Source organism: Rhinoderma darwinii, chromosome 11 (assembly GCF_050947455.1).
Source record: "Rhinoderma darwinii isolate aRhiDar2 chromosome 11, aRhiDar2.hap1, whole genome shotgun sequence".
NCBI classification, from domain to species: domain Eukaryota; kingdom Metazoa; phylum Chordata; class Amphibia; order Anura; family Rhinodermatidae; genus Rhinoderma; species Rhinoderma darwinii.
Window position 1 is genome coordinate 82879125 of NC_134697.1, and position 22151 is coordinate 82901275.

General features: G+C 43.1%; 1 protein-coding gene across 1 annotated transcript in view; it reads left to right on the forward strand.

Annotated features, from left to right (window-relative positions):
- VCL (vinculin) overlaps positions 1–22151 on the forward strand; it is an 80109-nt gene that overhangs the window by 32263 nt on the left and 25695 nt on the right. Inside the window, exons 2-9 of the mRNA XM_075841849.1 lie at positions 5215–5285; positions 9576–9726; positions 13130–13238; positions 14103–14225; positions 14384–14544; positions 16659–16749; positions 18530–18677; positions 20897–21050. Coding sequence (XP_075697964.1) covers positions 5215–5285; positions 9576–9726; positions 13130–13238; positions 14103–14225; positions 14384–14544; positions 16659–16749; positions 18530–18677; positions 20897–21050 — 1008 coding nt within the window. The remainder of the gene's footprint in view (positions 1–5214; positions 5286–9575; positions 9727–13129; positions 13239–14102; positions 14226–14383; positions 14545–16658; positions 16750–18529; positions 18678–20896; positions 21051–22151) is intronic.

Consider the following 22151-nt stretch of genomic DNA (forward strand, 5'->3'; position numbering starts at 1 on the left):
GGCTGCCGATTAGTGCAGTGCTATTTTGCCGCCAAAAACGTGCCCGTAAATACGGGTGGAATACGGGTGACACCGGACCCATATTTACGGGCACGGGTTCGTAAATACTGGTGCAAAACGGGTCAAATACGTGTGACACCGGACCCGTATTTACGCCAGTATTTACGGGTGGGAAAAAATACGGTCGTGTGCATGAGGCCTGATACTTTGAAAATGCAAGGTGGTGCTTCTGCTTGGTCCCTTGTTATTTTTTCAATGCTTCATGGGCAATATTTCCCTTTAAAATATTAATAGAGAATATACTTATATCTTTTTCCTATCTGTTTGTTTTCTTTTTATTTACGTGATTGTTGACTATGGCCCACATCGCTGTGTGGTCGATACGCAGGCTAGGGTGCATAACTATTACCCTTCTGAGACGAGGTATGCACGGATGCGACAGTTGTGTCAATGGCCGCAATGGAACTTTTCACGGGGTGGTCTGAATATAAGCTCTCCCAACTCATCTGTTGCTTTGTGAATAAATCATCTTGTGGTCATGTATAGTACTCGTTCTGCTTATAGGCAAAGATAGTGTACTTACTGTTTGAATGTATCTATATGACGGACTTGCATGTCAGTATATGCTTTTCAAATGCACTGGGTCGATTGCAACGACAATATGTTGTTACTTTGTTTTCTATTGAAATTAATAAAAACAATTTAAAAATAAATAAAATAAAATATACAGTGTATATATTTTATCTTTTTAGATATAAAGAGAAGTCTGTGTGTGTATACAGTGCCTTGCAGAAGGATTCACCCCTTGGTGTTTTTCCAGTTTTGTTGCATTACAACCTTGAATTAAAATGGATTTACACAACGTGCCTAGTGCTTTTAAGATGCAAAATATTTTTACTGTGACAAAAAACGTAATTACGACAAAAAACAACTTTAATGTGCATATGTATTCACCCCCTGAAAGTAAATACTTTGTGGCACACAGATACCAGTCTCTTGGGGTATGTCTCTATTGGCTTAGCATGTCTATACACTGGGATTTTTGCCCTTTCTTCCAAGCAACATTGTTCCAACTCCTTCACAGTTGTGCTAGTATACAGCTTCTTTAAATCATGCCACAGATTATCAATTGGATTGAGGTCTGGGCTATGTCTAGGTCAGGGGTCTCCAACTCGGCCGGGTAAGTGGGCCGCATATAGAAAAAATGGGAAGTTGATGGGCCGCATTACTTTCAAATTTGATACAATACAAAATTATTGTTAATCAATTAGTTATTTGAACTACTATAATACTATATGACTAGAATAATAACACTACATTACTATAATAATACCGCTAGGTTTCAAATTTGAGATATTTCTCCACGTGCTTATTTCAACCATCCAGCTTTCCAGTTTAAGTGTCGCTAAATGCAGTCCGGTGGCTCAGTTAGCACACATGTCAAGATTGGCCAGCCCCTTTTTAGATAGTGCCGCAGTGCCCTCTGTGGATGCTGCCGCAGTGCCCTCTGTGGATGCTGCCGCAGTGCCCTCTGTGGATGCTGCCGCAGTGCCCTCTGTGGATGCTGCCGCAGTGCCCTCTGTGGATGCTGCCGCAGTGCCCTCTGTGGATGCTGCCGCAGTGCCCTCTGTGGATGCTGCCGCAGTGACCTCTGTGGATGCTGCCGCAGTGCCCTCTGTGGATGCTGCCGCAGTGCCCTCTGTGGATGCTGCCGCAGTGCCCTCTGTGGATGCTGCCGCAGTGCCCTCTGTGGATGCTGCCGCAGTGCCCTCTGTGGATGCTGCCACAGTGCCCTCTGTAGGTAAGGCCACAGTGCCCTCTGTAGGTAAGGCCACAGTGCCCTCTGTAGGTAAGGCCACAGTGCCCTCTGTAGGTAAGGCCACAGTGCCCTCTGTAGGTAAGGCCACAGTGCCCTCTGTAGGTAAGGCCACAGTGCCCTCTGTAGGTAATGCCACACACCCCTAGATAATGCCAGTGTCCTCTTCAGATACTGCCACACACACCCGCTTGTAGATAATGCCACAGCGCCCTCCTGTAGAGGCTGCCCCAGCTCCCTCCTGTAGAGGCTGCCCCAGCTCCCTCCTGTAGAGGCTGCCCCAGCTCCCTCCTGTAGAGGCTGCCCCAGCTCCCTCCTGTAGAGGCTGCCCCAGCTCCCTCCTGTAGAGGCTGCCCCAGCTCCCTCCTGTAGCGGCTGCCCCAGCTCCCTCCTGTAGCGGCTGCCCCAGCTCCCTCCTGTAGCGGCTGCCCCAGCTCCCTCCTGTAGCGGCTGCCCCAGCGCCGTCAGGGGCTTGCCCAGAGCTGGAGTCCCGGAGCAGAGCCGCTTCTGGCACTCTGCCCGGGATTCCAGCTCTGCTCCTGACAACACTGTCCATATATGGGCAGATATGTCAGGGAATTCCGCAGCGTCCCGGAGCAGAGCCTATACTAGCGCTCTGCCCGGGACTCCGCTATGGGGAAGACCCTGACACACTGTCCACATATGGGCAGCGATGTCAGGGAATTCCACAGAGTCCAGGAGCAGAGCCGACACCAGCGCTCTGCTCCGCTCTGGGCAAGACCCTAACACACTGTCCATATATGGGCAGCGATGTCGGGGAATTCCGCAGCGTCCCGGAGCAGAGCCTATACTAGCGCTCTGCCCGGGACTCAGCTATGGGGAAGACCCTGACACACTGTCCACATATGGGCAGCGATGTCAGGGAATTCCACAGAGTCCCGGAGCAGAGCCTGTACTAGCGCTCTGCCCAGGACTCCGCTCTGGGGAAGACCCAGACATCGCTGTTTATATGTGGATAGCGATGTCAGGGAATTCCACAGAGTCCAGGAGCAGAGCCGACACCAGCGCTCTGCTCCGCTCTGGGCAAGACCCTAACACACTGTCCATATATGGGCAGCGATGTCAGGGAATTCCAGAGGCTCGGAGCAGAGCCGATACTAGCGGCCCCAGGGGCCGCATGCGGGCCGCGTGCTTGAGACCCCTGGTATAGGTCATTCCATGACCTTGAAATATTTTCCCACTTTAACCACTCCAGTGAAGCTTTAGCAGTATATTTAGGGTCATTGTCCTGCTGGAAGGCGAACCTCCGCCCCAATCTGAAATCTCTTGCTGACTAAAACGGGTTTTTCTCAAGAATTGCCCTGTATTCACTGCCATCTATCTTTCCTACGCTGCTGACCAGTTTTCCAGTCCCTGCCAATGAAAGCATCCCCACAGCATGATGCGGCCACCACCATTCTTCACTGTGGAAATGGTGTTCTTGGGGTGTTGGGTTTGCGCCACACACAACTTTTTGGCCATCATGGTAAATGCTAAGTTTTAGTCTCCTCTGACCAGAGAACCTTCCTCCGTGTGTTTGGGAAGTCACGTGCGGCTTGATGAACTCAAACTTGTTTTCCTATGGTTTTTCTATAAGCCATGGCTTTTTTTCTTTTGGCCACTCTTCCATGAACTCCCGCTGTGTGGAGTGTACGGATTATAGTGGTCCTGTGGGCTGATACTTCCATCTCCGCCGTAGATCTTTGGAGCTCCTTAAAGAGGCTCTGTCACCACATAAGTGCCCTATCTCCTACATAATGTGATTGGCGCTGTGATGTAGATAACAGCAGTGTTTTTTTATTTAGAAAAACTATCAGTTTTGAGCAAGATATGACCTATTTTAGATTTAGGCTAACGACTTTCTTAATAGACAACTGGGCGTGTTTTTACATTTTGACCAAGTGGGCGTTGTGGAGAGAAGTGTATGACTGACCAATCAGCGTCATACACTTCTCTCCATTCATGTACTCAGCACATCGTGATCTTGCGAGATCACGATGTGCTGTCACTTACTTACACATTAACTTTACTGAAGTGTCTTCAGAGTGAATAGACATCACCTCCAGCCAGGACGCGATGTCTATTAACACTCCCGACACTTCGGTAACGTTTGTGTGGGACTTAATGACAGCAAGCGTGATCTCTCGAGATCACGCTATAAATGACAGCACAGGGTGATCTTGATGTGCTGTGTGATTAAGTCACACACAAACGTTACCGAAGTGTCGGGAGTGTTAATAGACATCGCGTCCTGGCTGGAGTTGATGTCTATTCACTCTCGACACTTCAGTAAAGTTAATGTGTGAATAAGTGACAGCACATCGTGATCTCGCAAGATCACGATGTGCTGAGTACATGAATGGAGAGAAGTGTATGAGGCTGATTGGTCAGCGTCATACACTTCTCTCCACAACGCTCACGTAAAAACACGCCCAGTTGTCTATTAAAGTCATTAGCATAAATCTAAAATAGGTCATAACTTGGTCAAAATTGATTGTTTTTCTAAATAAAAAAAAAAACACTGCTGTTATCTACATTACAGCGCCGATCACATTATGTAGGAGATGGGGAACTTATAATGTGGTGACAGAGCCTCTTTAAGTGTTATCGTCGGTGTCTGTTGAATCCCCTTGCCTGGTTTGAGTTTTTGTGGGCGTTTCTCTCTTGTCAGATTTATAGTTGTGCTTGTGCCATATTTTTCCATGTTTTTTAATGGTGCTTTGTGGAATGTTTTATGTTTTTTAGATGTATTTTTATAGCCTAACCCTGATCTATACTTCTCCACGACTTTGTCACTGACCTGTTTGGAGAGCTACTTGGTCTTCACATTGCCTGCTGAGTGTTGCAGCATCAGGGGCCTTTCAGAACAAGTGTATTTATACTGATATGTGACAGATCATGGGACACTTTGGTTGCACGCAGGGCGGCATTATTCGACTAAGGGTATGTGCACACGACCTCTTTTAAGACGTAATGGAGGTATTTTACGCCTCAAATTACGCCTGAAAAGACGTCTCCAATACGTCGGCAAACATCTGCCCATTGCTTGCAATGGGTCTTACGATGTTCTGTGCAGACGAGCTGTCATTTTACGCGTCGCTGTCAAAATACGGCGCGTAAAATTACGGCTCGTCAAAAGAAGTGCAGGACACTTCTTGGGACGTTTTTGGAGCCGTTTTCTCATAGACTCTATTGAAAAAACGCAGCGAAAAACGTCTGAAAATCAGGAGCTGTTTTCCCTTAAAAACAGCTCCGTATTTTCAGACGTATTTTGTTAATCGTGTGAACATACCCTAATTGTTCTGAAGTTCGTTGGTTTGACCAGACCTTTATTTAGGGGTTTCATTGAGTTGCACCCTGTATATTTCTAACATTGTTTTATTTTATTTTTATCTCAGGTTGGCAAAGAGACAGTCCAGACAACGGAAGACCAGATTATGAAAAGAGACATGCCTCCTGCCTTCATCAAGTGAGTACTTTGACAGTGGGCACAACACATGTAGCACTATGATAATATTGGAATTGTGGCCGTTAATTTTTGGTCACCACATAACCCCTTTATTAGCGGTGTACTTACTGCAGTATGTGAGTACACTCACTAATATACATTCCGGTCCCCCGTCGCGCTGATTCTAAGATTTTCATAGATTTTTATATTGCTGCTGGGGGACCGGAAGTCTAGTTGCACAGTCTTCTTTGATGACAATACGACTCTTCGTCATGTGACAGATTCTGCTGTACATCGATTTAATCGATGTACTACTGCTACTTCTTGGACATAGAGTACCACGGGGCAGGTCACATGACGAAGAGTCATATCGTCATCCGAGAAGACTTGTGCAACTAGACTTCCGGTCCCCTGGCTGCAATATAAAAATCTATGAAAATCTCCGAATAAACCCGAGGGGAGAGCTGTATGTATATTAGCGAGTGTACTCACATACTGCAATGAGTAGTAATAATAATTATTGGTCCCCACAGAACCCCTTTAATGAATAAAACCTAATTGAATGTAATGTTACAAAAATACATCCAGCTCTACAACTGTTCATAGGGAAGATGATGGATCATTTGTTTCTCCCTAAAATAACAACAGAAAAACAGACCAGTTTTACCAAGTTCCAAATTTTATTATTTAGTTTCATAGTTGTTTCGAAATAATGAGGGGCAGCCCATATACAGTGAAGGAAATAAGTATTTGATCCCTTGCTGATTTTGTAAGTTTGCCCACTGTCAAAGACATGAACAGTCTAGAATTTTTAGGCTAGGTTAATTTTACCAGTGAGAGATAGATTATATTTAAAAAAAAAAAAAAGAAAAGAAAATCACATTGTCAAAATTATATATATTTATTTGCATTGTGCACAGAGAAATAAGTATTTGATCCCTTTGGCAAACAAGACTTAATACTTGGTGGCAAAACCCTTGTTGGCAAGCACAGCAGTCAGACGTTTTTTGTAGTTGATGATGAGGTTTGCACACATGTTAGATGGAATTTTGGCCCACTCCTCTTTGCAGATCATCTGTAAATCATTAAGATTTCGAGGCTGTCGCTTGGCAACTCGGATCTTCAGCTCCCTCCATACATTTTCGATGGGATTAAGGTCTGGAGACTGGCTAGGCCACTCCATGACCTTAATGTGCTTCTTTTTGAGCCACTCCTTTGTTGCCTTGGCTGTATGTTTCGGGTCATTGTCATGCTGGAAGACCCAGCCACGAGACATTTTTAATGTCCTGGTGGAGGGAAGGAGGTTGTCACTCAGGATTTGACAGTACATGGCTCCATCCATTCTCCCATTGATGCGGTGAAGTAGTCCTGTGCCCTTAGCAGAGAAACACCCCCAAAACATAATGTTTCCACCTCCATGCTTGACAGTGGGGACGGTGTTCTTTGGGTCATAGGCAGCATTTCTCTTCCTCCAAACACGGTGAGTTGAGTTAATGCCAAAGAGCTCAATTTTAGTCTCATCTGACCACAGCACCTTCTCCCAATCACTCTCAGAATCATCCAGATGTTCATTTGCAAACTTCAGACGGGCCTGTACATGTGCCTTCTTGAGCAGGGGGACCTTGCGGGCACTGCAGGATTTTAATCCATTACGGCGTAATGTGTTACCAATGGTTTTCTTGGTGACTGTGGTCCCAGCTGCCTTGAGATCATTAACAAGTTCCCCCCGTTAGTTTTCGGCTGAGCTCTCACCAAGTTGATTTGGAGCGTGTAACTGGTCTGGAGGAGGCTGAACTCTTAATTGTTGGTAGGGGATCAAATACTTATTTCTCTGTGCACAATGCAAATAAATATATATAATTTTGACAATGTGATTTTATTTTTTTATTTTTATATAATCTATCTCTCACTGGTAAAATTAACCTAGCCTAAAAATTCTAGACTGTTCATGACTTTGACAGTGGGCAAACTTACAAAATCAGCAAGGGATCAAATACTTATTTCCTTCACTGTAGTTGTTTTCAGAGTCCCATAGGTTTGCCATCCAGTTTTCCTAAATCTAAAATGTGTGTGTGTATATAAGAAGTTTATATTTATTAAGTTTTTTTGGGGGTATTTGAAAGGGGACTGGTATATTCAATGCTAAACGTTTGAAATATAGGATTAATCTATATAAGTTGTTGAATAACTTTTTAAAATACAATGTACTGATCCTGAGTTCTAGGCCAGAGCTGCAATCAAAAATGTGCAGGCTTCTGACCTTAAATTTTCAAGCGTCTATGCCAGGGGTAGGGCAACCTTGGTGGACGTATGTCATGAAATGCTCATGTGGTATATGTTTAGGTGTGGCAAACGGCGCAATTAGGCCCCTATGTTAACAAAAACTAAAACATATATACCGTTGCATTACTGAGGGATTTGGCGGAAGTTGAAGGCTTGGGCATAGAGGTGTCAAATGAAGTCTGTGGATAAATAAAGGGTTACAAATTCTATAGTTTATTCATTAACTAGTAAAACACTGGGTAAAACTGCCACTGAAATTGACTTGAGGATATTGGTGGACAGTACATTTACCTTCAGCAACCAGTGGCAGGCAGAATTCTAAATGTAACTAAAGGCCCTTTGACACGGGCCGATGATCGGGAAAACGAGTATTCATATGAACGCTTCCCGACGAGCGGTTGGCGTAACGATCAAAGCTCCTCATAGAATCATATCTCCTTGTGAAAGAAGCAAACGAGCGCCGATCAATGAGCTGTCTCGTTGATCGGGAGTCATTTTCACAACCCATATCGGGCCGTGTAATCGGACCCTAGGGCCAAGTCAAGACTAGTATAAGATAAGTAATGCAATGCATTTACAAAGTTACCATTTTACGTCGATTCTGCCTATATAAATAGACTGAAATGATGTCCAAAGGTAAACATGGCAGCTGGCAGCAGGCAGATCTATTCACTTATAGGCTCTTTAATAAATGAGGGTCTTGCTTTGTAAACCATTCCTTAAAATAAATCTTACTCCGTATTGAAGTAGTAAAAGAAAGCCACCCCGCTGTCTGTAAATTAGTCCTCTAACACCTGAACAGATCTTGTTCATAAAATGAGTCATTCAGGCTTGCCTCTTAAAGGGTAACTGAACTTTCAAAAAACTTCTGACATGTCAGAAGTTTTGATCGATGGGGGTCCGAGCACTGAGTCCCCCACCGATCACTAAAACGAAGTAGCAGAAGCGCTCGGGTGAGCCGCTTCGGTTTCCATTTGGCTTTTCTGGTAAGAAGTTTTTTGACAGTTTAGTTACCCTTTAAGGTTTACTGTATAAGCAGAATGATTATTAAATTCACGTGTTGAATCAAACTGCAGAAGTTCAATACTAAATATTAAATTATAATCCACATGAGGCTTCGTTCACATCTGCGTTAGGGTCCCATTCTGACGTTCCGTCTGAGGTTTCCGTCAAAACGGGACCCTGAGCAGACACAAACTGACACCGACGGAAACCAGAGGTTTCCGTTTCCATCCCCATTGACTTCAATAGTGACGGATCCGGTGCCCATAGTTTCCATTTGGGTCTGTTATGCACCGGATCCGTAGTTTTGCTGGAAGCAATAGCGTAGTCGACTACGCTATTGCTTCTGGCAAAACGACGGATCCGGTGCGCAAAAGAGACAAACGGAAACCACGGGCATCGGCTCCGTCACCATTGAAATCAATGGTGATGGAAACGGAAACCTCTGGTTTCCGTTGGTGTCAGTTTGTGTCTGCCCAGGGTCCCGTTCTGACGGAAACTTCCGACGGAACATCAGAACGGGACCCTAACGCAGATGTGAACAGAGCCTGAGATGTACTTTGTGGTTGTGTGTGTTTATAAAAAAAATAATAAACAAAACTTAAAGCTAGGATATACCATCTTTTTATGATCGTTGTGAGACTGATTTCTGGGACACTCGCCGATCCTGAGATAGAAGGGGCACCAGCGCTGGTTTAGCACTACTTTCCGTTCTAGTTTTTCCTTGTACAGCGGCTCTCCTGGCCCACTGAAATGTGCAGGGGACGGTGGTGGCCCAATGCACTTGAATGGGGTTGTCCTGCAGTTCCCTGCCTAGCGGGTGATCGGGGCGCCGCTATGCTGGGAAAAACGGTGAAGAGGACGCAGCACTAAATCAATGCTGTGGCTCCGTCGTTTTCAGGATAGGTGGGGATCCTAGCGATATGCCATCACTGCTACCCCTTTAAATATGACACAGAAATGATAAATATGGGCAAGTGACATAAAAATTGTACCCTTCTCTCTATTTTTATTTTTCTCTCGTAGAGTAGAAAATGCTTGTGCAAAGCTGGTCCAAGCTGCCCAGATGCTCCATGCCGACCCATACTCTGTCCCAGCTCGTGATTATCTCATTGATGGTTCCCGTGGAATACTGTCCGGCACTTCAGACCTGCTCTTGACGTTTGATGAAGCTGAGGTTGGTGTCACGTGATTGCTCATTTTTGCTACTTGTTTCCACATTTATAAATTCACATTTATTGATTTTTTACAGGAATAAGCACTATGGGGGAATGACTAACCGATTGTCATTTAAAGGCAGTAACCCATGAGGAACATTAATGACATATCCACAGGATATGTCATGAATGTCAGATGGGTGCAAGTTGCACCCGCATCTATCTCTGGAACATGGCCCCCTAAATCCCGTTCTACCTCTGTGCTCACCCTGCCTCCCGGCCACTTCCTGATTACATGGTCGGGAGTTAAGGAAATTGCGTAACTCACTGAGCTACGCTGTTTTTGTTACTCCCATAGAACTGAATAGTAGTTACGGAAACAGCGTAGCAAAGAGGATGGACCCGCATCTATCTTACATTTATGACCCATCCTGTGGATATGTCATAAATGTCCCCCATGGGAAAACCCCTTTAAAAGTTGATGTAAAGCGGATCGGTCATTCATAAGGGTTACGTTTTCAACCCAAAACAAAGCCGCTTATTCATTAAACTGAGACACTTTACTTTGGTTAGAGCAGACTTTCCTCCGTAATTTGAAACCTCATTTAACTTACCACAGATAGGGATGGTCTACGCTGCATGAGTTTGCTGGAAGATCCATACTATTAGGCTATGTTCACACAGAGTATTTTGGGGGAGGAATATCTGCCTCAAAATTCCGTTTGGAACTTTGAGGCAGATATTCCTCTCCCTGCACGCCGATTTTCGCGGCAATTATCGCGCCGTTTTTCGCCCGCGGCCATTGAGCGCCGCGGGCATAGAACAGCGAGATATACGCTTTCTCCTGCCTCCCATTGAAGTCAATGGGAGGTCCGAGGCGGAAGCGCCCGAAGATATGGGCGTTCTCGGGCCGTTTCTGCCGAGTTTTGCGACGCGGTTTCCGCGTCAAAAAACTCGGCAAAATACCCCGTGTGAACATAGCCTTAGGGTATGTTCACGCACAGTGGTTTCAGGTGTAATTCGGGCGTTTTACGCCTCGAATTACGCCTGAAAAAACACCCCTAATACGCCTACAAACATCTGCCCATTGCTTTCAATGGGATTTACGATGTTCTGTTCCTACGAGCCTTGATTTTACGCGTCGCTGTCAAAATACGGCGCATAAAATGACGGCTCGTCAAAAGAAGTGCAGGACACTTCTTGGGACGTTTTTGGAGGCGTTTTTCATTGACTCAATTGAAAAACCGCTCCAAAAACGCTGCGAAAACGTGAGTTGTTAAAAAAACGTCTGAAAATCAGTAGCTGTTTTCGTCTGAAAACAGCTCCGTATTTTCAGACCTTTTTGCTCACTGCGTGTGTACATAACCTTAGTATGGGTATTTCATTGGTAAAACACCAGGGAATCATCACATCAAATTGGGGGCAAGTAGAGCCAATCTGTATTATTTTATGTTCTGAAAGGAAAACGTTTGACATGTCAGAAGTTTTGATCGGTGAGTGTCCGAGCACCAAGACCTCCACCGATCACTGAAACGAAGCAACAGCAGCGCTCGTGTGAGCACAGGATTTCTGTTCAGCTTTCCTCTGTAAGCGGAGCGTGCGCTTTACGGGCTCAATAGAAAGTCTTTTAGTCCGTACACCGCTCGCTCTGCTCCACTGTTCCCAATGGAAAGTGAGTTACCAACTTCCATTAGCTCTCTTTGAATATATGTAAGGACTTTCATTATATGTATTCTTTAAAAAAAAAAAAAAATATCTAAACCTTTTCCTTTTTTGGTCTAAATAGGGGCTTTAGTTTTTCATAGTTCTGGTCTCGAGTTATAATGATCGTCCAAAAACAATTTTGACTTGAGAGAGCAGTGTAATGTAGTGTGTAAATTTAGAATGTAACCATGTTTTCCCTTAGTGGATATGTGGACTGCTGAGAGGAGATACTCGTAAATCACCTTGTCAAATTATCGCAGCTTCTTTTATGAAGGCCTCCAAGTGGGTGCCACCCCGATTGTAATATGACGGAGGTTATATTGTCGGTTCTCAGCCTGATACATTGTCACCACCTCCATAATAGAATAATCTGTCAGCACTAGAAGAATAGCTCTTAGCTCTCTGAGCTTCGATGAGCAATCCCTCTCTACGTCGGACCAAGGCACTTGGGTGGTGTTGCCCGCTAGATGGGCCCCTAAGTCGGAGATGGATGTGTCCGTATTTATGCATCTCGGGATGACATGACAGAAATGTCTTTGATTTGGGGGATCCATCCACCAATCCGAGAACTGTCTGGACAAGTGAAGAAGTCTGTCCGGGCCTGCGGGAGTCTTGTTCAATTTCTGTAGAAATACCTGTTGAAGGGTTCTTAGCTGGAGTCTTACCCAAGGACTAGCTTCCAAAGAGAAACTCAAGGCCGAACATCCTCAATATTGTCCTGAGCAAAATTTTTCTTCGTTTTTTTTCTGAAGAAGAGCAGCAGGCAGAAAAAAAATCATGTCCCAAATGAATCCCAAAAAATCAGTGGCTCGCCACACATTTTCCCCTGCGGTAGTTGAAACGGGCGAAATGTAGCATTACGTTCCAGCCATTTAATTGAATGGCCATCAATATAATGCATTGATGCATGGGGTCTGCCAAACACTCCTCAAAGAGCAACTCTCTATTCTGGCACATGATGTGATCCAGATCCTTACTACTCTTTAACCTTGGAGGGACTGCATTTTTTGATGATGCAGAAACCTTAATAAAAAAAAACAAAAAACTCTGGTCTATCAATGTCCTGTCAGGATTCTGATCCCGAATGCCAATGTCCTACTGTTGCTTTCAATTTAAACTCCACCAGTGGCATGACAAGATGTTCGCGTGGTCACCATGTTGTCATGTCGCCATAATGCCGCTACTTCTGTGCGTCTACTCGCGTGCGAGGTTATATATGGATTTTTCGAATACACTGAGCCCGGGGGATTATGCGGCCTCCCGTGACCACATGGGTATTTCGTCACGAGGATAGCTTGTCATGCTGTGGTTGGTGTTTACACTTGACAGTCTTTAGTTTGTTGTCTTTTTATAGTGCGTCCTATTTGGTACTCTTATTTTATTTATTTTTCTTCCTATTTTTGTATATGGTGTATATGTTTTCTATATCCTATTTCGGTAGTGTTTTTCTGAGACCGATTTTATGTGTTTGCAGCCACGACGGTTTAGTTTAGGAAGTTCTGAGATGGGACACGTTGTTGTTAATGAGTTAACACTGTGTGCTTGCACAAACCTACCAACAAAGGCAGCCCTATTACAACGGTTAGATCCAAAATACACTTGAAGTTTTATGTATAAAGATGTTTAAGTGTGAAAGCGGAAAATGTACAAAGTAGCGTGTGTATTGGTATTACCACCCGGTGGAAAGTAATGGCCACGGTCACTGTTTTATATAAACAGGTGAGGAAAATCATCAGGGTGTGCAAAGGCATACTGGAGTATCTGACTGTGGCCGAGGTAGTGGAGAGCATGGAGGATCTGGTCACTTACACCAAGAACTTGGGGCCAGGTAAGTGACAACAAGAAATGTTTTTTTTTTTTTGGTTGTTCCGTTAACCAGGGAAAGATTGAGACTAATCTGGGTACAGTGGCAAGAAGAATCATAGACACCCGTCCTTGTTATGATAAACCAAGTCATCTGCTAGTTAAAGAAGTTGGGTGAGAAATGTTTGATCACTTGGGGCCCCCACCGCTGGGACCCTCTTCACTTACTAGACCAAGGTTTCCAAGCCCCCCCCCCCCTTCTCCTCACTGTGGTCGTGCAGTAAGAAGGGAGTTTGAATGGAGCTCTGGTCACGCATGTTTCTTGCCGATCCAGTCAATGTCTATGGTGTTGGTGGAGATATCCAAGTATAGCATTCAGCTCTTTCCATCGGCCCCATAGACATTGAATGGAGCAGCAGGGCGCGTGCGTGACCACCACTCCATGCAAACTCCTCCTCACTGCGGTCATGCAGTAAAGGGGGTCTCAGGTCAGTGGTGAAGCCCCAGTGATCAGACCTTTCTCACCTATCCTGTGGCAAAGTATTAAATGTCCTTCGCAGGTCAAACCCTATAAACATTAAGTTTAGGTCATGGCCATAAACAACACAATCTAATTTAGTGTCCCAAACACATGCAAAGAGGGGCCCAAGTTAGTCTGTCTCAATAAAAGCACCATTTCATATTTTGAATTTGGTGGCACCAGAATCTCTAAAAGTATATGCTGTATACATAATGCAGGACAGGAGGGGTTGGTTTATACTAGTCTGACTCTACCTGCCCAACCACTGCGGAAAAAGGTGTCTAGATCAGGCTTTCGTCAAACAATACAGACCCATATGTAAAGTTGCACGCAGTTCTCTTGGCTAAGCCCTATTGTATCTTGCCTAAGGAATGACAAAGATGGCGAAGATGATTGATGAACGTCAGCAGGAGCTGACCCACCAGGAACACCGTATCATGCTGGTCAATTCTATGAACACAGTCAAAGATCTTTTGCCAGTCCTGATCTCCGGTATGTATTCGGCCTAGGTGGCGGTTTCATTGTTCTGTTATTGTTTCCTTCTTTGGGATTGTCCTATAATCCTCAGTGTTTAATGGCAAAACTATTTATTTAATCAATTCTCTAAAAAAAAAAAATAATAATGCTTCCCTCCCCCCCCCCCCCCCCAGCTATGAAGATCTTTGTAACAACGAAGAACTGCCGCAGTCAAGGTATTGAGGAGGCTTTAAAAAACCGAAACTTTACAGTGGAGAAAATGAGTACAGAGATAAATGAAATAATCCGGGTATTGCAGCTTACCTCCTGGGATGAGGATGCTTGGGCCAGCAAGGTGAGAAATTTTGCTCTTTTGGCATAGGTCATTGATAACACTAGAAGCTAATAGCTAAATGCACAAGCAAATGTGTTACCATAGCGACAGTGACTGTCCTGCTCGGTGACTACTGTTTTCCTCAGTTCACATGGTGGAAATGTTAGTCTGCAGCCCTATATTCTGCTCGCACCTAATACTAGAAGTCCGCTTAATCTAGCACAGAAAAGTGAATGGAGTAGGTGGACAGAGTCATGTGACGTGTATTACATGGGTCTGCCTGCCCCTCCGTACCGCCGCACCCAAGTGAAAGAGCAACTCGGTTGGATAGACTTGGTGCGGTTAGGCTCTGTTCACATTTGCACGGAGGCTCCATTCAGAGCCTCCATAGGCAATTCTGTTAAATTTGATGTCAAGAATAGCACAGCCATCAAAAAGGCTGACGTAACGGTGGAACCCCATCGTGTACGTGTGCGTGTGTTGTGTAAATCGTTTTCTCCATCTGAAATCTAGAATCCGTTACTGGAAACTCTTTTTAAATATTTTTTTTCAGTCCTTTATTGTTATCTTGAATGTTGAAATTTCAATTTCAAAATTCAAATCTCTTATTCTTTACATTTGATTTTGTTTTATCGAATTTTCCAAAATCCCAGCATCTCACAGTAGGATCTCTGTGTTTCACATTGTCTCTCTCTTTTTTTTATTTTTTTATGTTCTGGGGTGTAGAAGGTAAGACGTCTGCAGGAGCAGCATGGCCTGTTAACATGAGCGTGCAGTGCGTTCTATATTTTCTAATGGCTTTGTGTGTGTTTTTTATATCTAGCCATTATTTGATGTGGTCATTTTGCTCTGACCTGAAATTCTATGAGGTTAATGTATAACTTTATGCATAGCTTTGTGTTTTTTGAATATCCCAAGGTTATCAATAATTCGTTTTTTTAAGTTTGGACTTAATTGGTGAAATGTTTTTGTTTTTTTTTTCTGCCATTTCGTGGATTTTGTTGGGGCGGTGTGCTTGTGAAATGAAATCTGCAGAAACATGGAAGCTCTTCATACTTGATTTTTGTGTAATCCTCCATAGACACTACACACTTTCTGCTTCCAGGAAAGACTTTCTATTAGCTGACGGGATTATAAACTGTCGGACTCCTCGCACAAAACTAATGTTGATCTAAAATGTTATTCCAATATGTCTTTAAAATGGTTTACGCTTGTTTTGAGTGTTGATGATTTTTTTGTGCATGGTTTTATAGTAACTTCTTTGAAAGAGTTGGGGGATAACTTATTTATGTCCTAGACCACACAGTAATTTTTTTGTTTGACAAATGTGTGTGTGATTTTATTTACTGGTCTCAGGTGATTTTTTTTTTTAGATATATGTTAATTAAAAGGGGTTGTCTCATCAGAGACCACCCCTTTTAGAAAGCAGCCATCGGATCGCTGCGGGTCTGGTTTACAACACCCACAACAATTAGAATTGTGAAACTGCTGCCAGCCAGAAAATGTAGTCGAACATTCTGATGGTCGTAATACATAGACGGCTGGAGTCCACTAGAGCGGCTTACTGTCTTGCTCATAGAGGGACCTCCAAAATAGGGGTCCCCCTTCTATGACATCCATATTCCATATTAGGGCATATGGACAGGGGTTGACTTTGTGAGATAACCCCTTTTCAATAATGTAAGGATCTTAAGTATTATTTAAAGGGGTATTCCTTTTTCTAAAAAAACGCTTAGTGTGTTTACCTTTGAAAACCATTTTTACAACTCTGCTGGCTATCGGAAAGGTTATACGTACGTTTGACCCATATTCCTTACAAATTAGGCTATGCTCACACGGTCATACGTTTACTGTATACACAAACGTGTCCATAGCCTATAATTGGCACAACCTATGCCATAAGTGTTTTTTAATATAAAAAGTTTCAACATAAGATTTTTTTAATACAACAACAAAAAACAATCTACCGGCATTAATCACAGTAGTGATATGAATAGAAAGAAAAGACGTAACAACACTGCTGTGGAAAGCTTGTGCTCTTGATGTACGGATTGCTGCATAAATAAATATATATATATATATATATATATATATATATATATATATAATGATGTCCCGTTTTTATAAATGAATAGGACACAGAAGCCATGAAGAGAGCGCTGGCACTGATTGATTCTAAAATGAACCAGGCTAAGGGTTGGCTGAGGGACCCGAACGCTCCTCCAGGTAAGAGTAACATTTCAAATGACCGACTTTCTCTGTGAACGTTTACATCTATTTGAAGATATAAACCATAAGTAGATTGCAATAAAATAACGAAGCAAATTTCGCATACAGTATACAGCAATGCAAATCAGTCACACCTGCCACATCGTTATTAATGGGCTAGTTATATTTGGTTTTTAGAAGTTGGCACCACTGTTTTTAAATTATTTTATCTTTATTTTTTTTATCTTTTTAGTTTTTTATTGTCTTATGCTTAATGAGAAGAATTGGTCAAATGGTTTTTAAATTGATGCAAGTCCCAGAGAGTATTTAAATAGGATTTAGATCTGGACTACTATTTAAAGTTTTAAAAGTGGGAAAACTTGGCACTCTCAAGACTTATGTGCCATGTTATAGAACGTCAGATTTTTGGATGACCCTTGATGAACCCCAGACATTTTTTTTCAACACTCAACCAATCACAGTATGGTGGATATTATCCATATAACTTGGTGAATAAATGCCCAGAGTGGGCTCCAGGTCATTCACACGATGGAGCCTGTGTGGTGACACCCAGAGTCCCTATGGCTCCATACTAAAGAGCTGTAGGGACTACGTTTGCTTGATGGTGCCTCTATACGGCACTGTATTAGCTCCGTAACATGATATCCGATGGAGTATGCTGATTTAGATCCGAGAGAAAAAGCCTCCGTATCTCTCTTTATGAAATCCAAGGCATATAGAGGTGTAGTTTAGAACTTCTACGGGTGCCGTATTACGACTCCATGCGGCTTGATTGTCCAAAGCAGTAATATGGCCATGTGCATGAAGCCTTAGTAGAAGGGTTTGGGGTGATTAATTTGTGATCATGAGTTAAATCAGAGTTACAGGTTCCAGCTTTCTCATAAGCAAATGTTTATGTATCTAAATGGATCCTGGAAAAAAAACCCGTTAAGGATGCAGAATACCATAAAGAAATCATGATCTAGTTACATGTATTCAAAATCCCTTCCGTCATGAAGGGTCCCGAATCATATCCTTCAGATTCAACAATGCATGGGATTGCTTGGTTGTTTTCTTGTACTCCTTACACCCTGATAAGTGTAGAGAGAGGTGTTTTTCTCAAACAAAATACAGTGTATTACAAAGTTTCTTATATTCGCTTGTATTATAGAGTTTGTTGATAAGTTAGCAACCATTCACATTTTATATTTATTTGTGGTGTATGGTTTAATTTTGGTTCTCTGGAGACTTAAAGGGAACCTGTCACCAGCATTTCACCTATTGAACTTTACTTCTCCCTCACTGGCCGCTGCTACAAAATGTTCATTGCGGTTATCCCCTTTCCTAAACTCCTCCTCCGACTGTAAATATCGGTCTGCAAACATTTTGCGCCTTTTATCATAATAATCCGGTGTCCCTTTGTGCGCACACACCAGAAGAGGACATCAATGCACAAGCGCCGGATTTTGTGTGCTGGGGGAAGGCAAGGAGCTGTCAATCAAAAGTAAGGAGGCGGGGTAAACTCGGAAAGATTTGAGGAATGAAGATAAGACTCTCTTCAAATGAAGATTTGACTCTTTTATGCTCATTAGCATACGGTGCGGGAACACTAAAAAACTGAATACTAAAGCCACATAGCTGACTAAGACGACAATTATAGGTTACATAAACATGATTTTTCACCCACTACCTCCAGGTATTGCTGGTTTAATAGGTGAAATGCTGGTGACCGGTTCCCTTTAAGATTTTCCTATATTTGTTGCCGCCATTGCTCTAATGTCCAGTTGTATCTTTGCAGGTGATGCTGGAGAACAAGCTGTGCGCCAGATTATAGATGAGGCTGGGAAGGTTGGGGAGCTGTGTGCCGGGAAGGAGAGGAAGGATATCTTGGGGACCTGTAAGACTCTAGGCCAAATGACTGACCAAGTTGCCGATCTGAGAGCAAGGTAATTGTTTTAAAGAATTTACTAAACATTGTGTAATGTTTGGGGGTAGGGAAACGGACAAGTGAGCCCTAATCTACCCGACACTCTGTCCCTGCCTACTTGCAACGACCCGCCCTAGGCGACAGGGTACAACTGGGCGGCGGTCCCTACGCTCAGTAAGCGCACGAGACAAACAGACAAGGGTACACAAAGCTAAGGGAAATGGGGCAGTTGCCCACGGCAACACCGTGAGCAACAAGAGTGGTGAACGAGCCGAGTCAAACCAGGAGTGAACGAGGTACCAAACGCAGAGCAGGAGAGTAGTCCGTAAGCTAGGGTCAGTATGGAGCAGGATCAAATAGTTAGAAGCTGTAGCTGGGCCAGGAAACCACACGAGAAGAATCACAAGCAAAGGAGGAACAGGAAAGGCAGGTATAAATAGACAGAGGGCGGGAGCTAGCTCCGTCTGGCCAGGCTGTGATAGGCTCTCCCACTCCTAAGCCTGCCATCCTGAGTGGTGGAAGACGGAGTCAGTCCCAGAGACACAGACTCAGGTGCAGACTGATTACCTATGGGCGTATACACAGAAGTTGTGCCTGGCAGATCCTTTACACATTGAATTATAGTCCTGAAAAAGTGTACAGAATTTCTCAGGAATGTGAAGGTATCTGAGAAGACATCTAAATTGTCCACACCCAGGATCCTTGTCCTACGTAACGATTACGTGGTCTTACGTTTAATGTACTACAATGCAATATTAAAGGGGTTGTCCGGGCACAGACGGTTTCTTCATACTGATGACCTGTCGGATACCTCTACTGATAATGATATTAATGTTTAATAATATTCGTATCGGATTGTAGACCTCCCGGCTGTGTCTTCAGATCCGCAATAGATGCGTCTAGTCTTTTAATGTATATTTCAAGGTTTGAGATCTTCTAGTATTGCTTGGGAGGTGAGTTATCAGAGGGTTGGGGAATATTATTATGTACCTGGATCTCCTGGTGCAATGTTAAATCTTCCAGCGATGTTGTAATGTTGCATATTATTAAAGATTCTCTATTCCTCACCACGCGCCGTTGGTCTATAGTGGGCGAGTATATGTATTTATCAATCTTTCATGGAAATTGTATCCCCATTGCACCCCTGATTAATTTTATTCTATGTTGGGTGACCAACTAAATGGTCTTCCCCTTTTTTCTTGCCCGCCTTGGGAGGCATTATTGGTAACCCTGGGACAGAAGAATTATATATTACAGGGTAAGTATCAAAAGCAAGGGATTGCTGATGAGAGAGAAATTATATTCTCCCTCCTTATCCTCTTAATGTCGCGCTGCTTCCCTCCAGTTCAGTACATGGCGGCATTCGCTGTATTGCTGAAGTACGTATTGTATACATTTTCCTGTCCCATTGCATCCATTCCGCCTGAGCAGCACAGAAACCACCCCGTGCGGTCCTAAAGCCCATTCCATCTGTCATCCGGGCGCCGCAAGTCCACCCACATAGCCTTGGCAGGGTCGGTGAGAATTGCCAAGCCGTTCAGGTGGAGGAGGAGAAGCGGGCCACACGTCCGCTCACATTTCAGTCCTCCTAAATGGGGTTAACATAGGAATTTTCATTGCATACGGAGAACCGAGAATCCAGATTTTTAAAAGAATTTTGGGGAGATGTTCATTGATTTTTATATGTATATGTGTATATATATATATGTGTGTATGTATGTGTATATATATATATGTGTATGTATGTGTATATATATGTATGTATGTGTATATGTGTGTGTGTGTGTGTGTGTGTGTGTGTGTGTGTGTGTGTGTGTGTATATATATATATATATATATATATATATATATATATACACATCTTTCTTCTATTAGGAGTTTAATGGGAGTCTGAAGGGAATAGATAATAATATATTGCAATAATAAATAGGTTGTTATTTATATAAATTGTTAGGCAAAAAGTATATTGAAATATAGATCAATCTAGCGTTGTTTAATCTAGAGTATGATAACCTATAACTAGTATATTTAGCATATTTGTGTTTAAAAAACGTTTAATCTTGCTTTTTTTTTCCCCTGACGGTTGTGTATCCTATCTAGCAATCTTTTTTTATATAGATCTGTGGCTTATAGGGCTTTTTTGAGGGTGTGTTTGTTTTTTTTTAACCGCGATATGCAGCAGTCTTGATATGTTTTTATTTTTCATTTTTCTTTCTACTTATCGCCTGTGTTATGCAGAGGACAAGGAGCTACACCTATTGCAATGCAGAAAGCACAACAAGTAGCTCAAGGATTAGATCTCCTAACAGCCAAAGTAGAGAATGCTGCCCGTAAATTGGAAGCTCTTACAAACTCCAAACAGGCCATTGGAAAGAAGATTGATGCTGCCCAGGTGAGACTAAAAATAATGGCACCCATGTGCCCTACCTAACGTCTAAAAACTGTGAGAGGTCCAATAAATATAACTGGGTCTGTTTTTCCCATTTGTCTGAAATAAAATGCTCATTACCTTTATATGGTTTCAGGATTATCAATTTTGTCTAATCATCTATAGCCGGCCATGCTCAGCCCAATTCTCAGCTCAATTGTTGCATTGAAACTTCTATGGCCAGCTTTACTTGAACTAAGGCTTCGTTCACATCTGCGTCAGGGCTCCGTTCCGTCGGAATGGAGCCCTGACTGTCGACTACGGTATTCATCCTGTCAAAACGACGGAAGCCTTGCACAACGGAGACAAAGTGAAACCATAGGCACCAGATCCGTCACCATTGAAATCACTGGTGATGGAAACGGAAACCTTTTGGTTTCAGTTTGTGTCAGGGCTCCGTTCCGACGGAAAGCTACGTCAGAACGGAGCCCTAACGCAGATGTGACCGAAGCCTTTTTATATAGTCTAGAAGCTGATGTTTAAATGGACATTAACTTTTCAAACAACTTAAACTAATCGAATAGTATACTTGATATATATCAACTTTGTATTTGACTTAAATACACTATTAGACTAAATTTGACTATTAAGGGTGAGCAGGAGGGAGGAGAGGGAGACACCGACACACTGCCCATAAGTCTATAGAAAGGGGAGGGGGAGCAGAGTGAGAGGCCCAGACAGACATGCTACAGATTCCTGGTAAGTGTTCTCATTACTGCTGTATAATCTCCTCCATGCTGCTGCAACTTCTATATATGTGATATAGTTCAGGTTTCTCCTCCCCTATGTGTGCAGTGTATAGAACACATGATAGCTGTTAGGCTTTGCCCACTAGTTTAGAGAACACTGAGAATTAGAGATACAGCCCGCAGAGGAGAAAACTGCTAAAAAATTACGTATACAAGAAATTGTGTTATTCCTCAAGTATTTTGAAAAGTCAGGTACGTTTTAACTTAATATTTTTTTTTCATGCAGAACCTTTAATTAAACTCTGTTACTTATTTAGTAGTGAAGAAATCATCCGTTAAATTTACTACTTTGGCAGATTTTCTATAAAAAATGGAG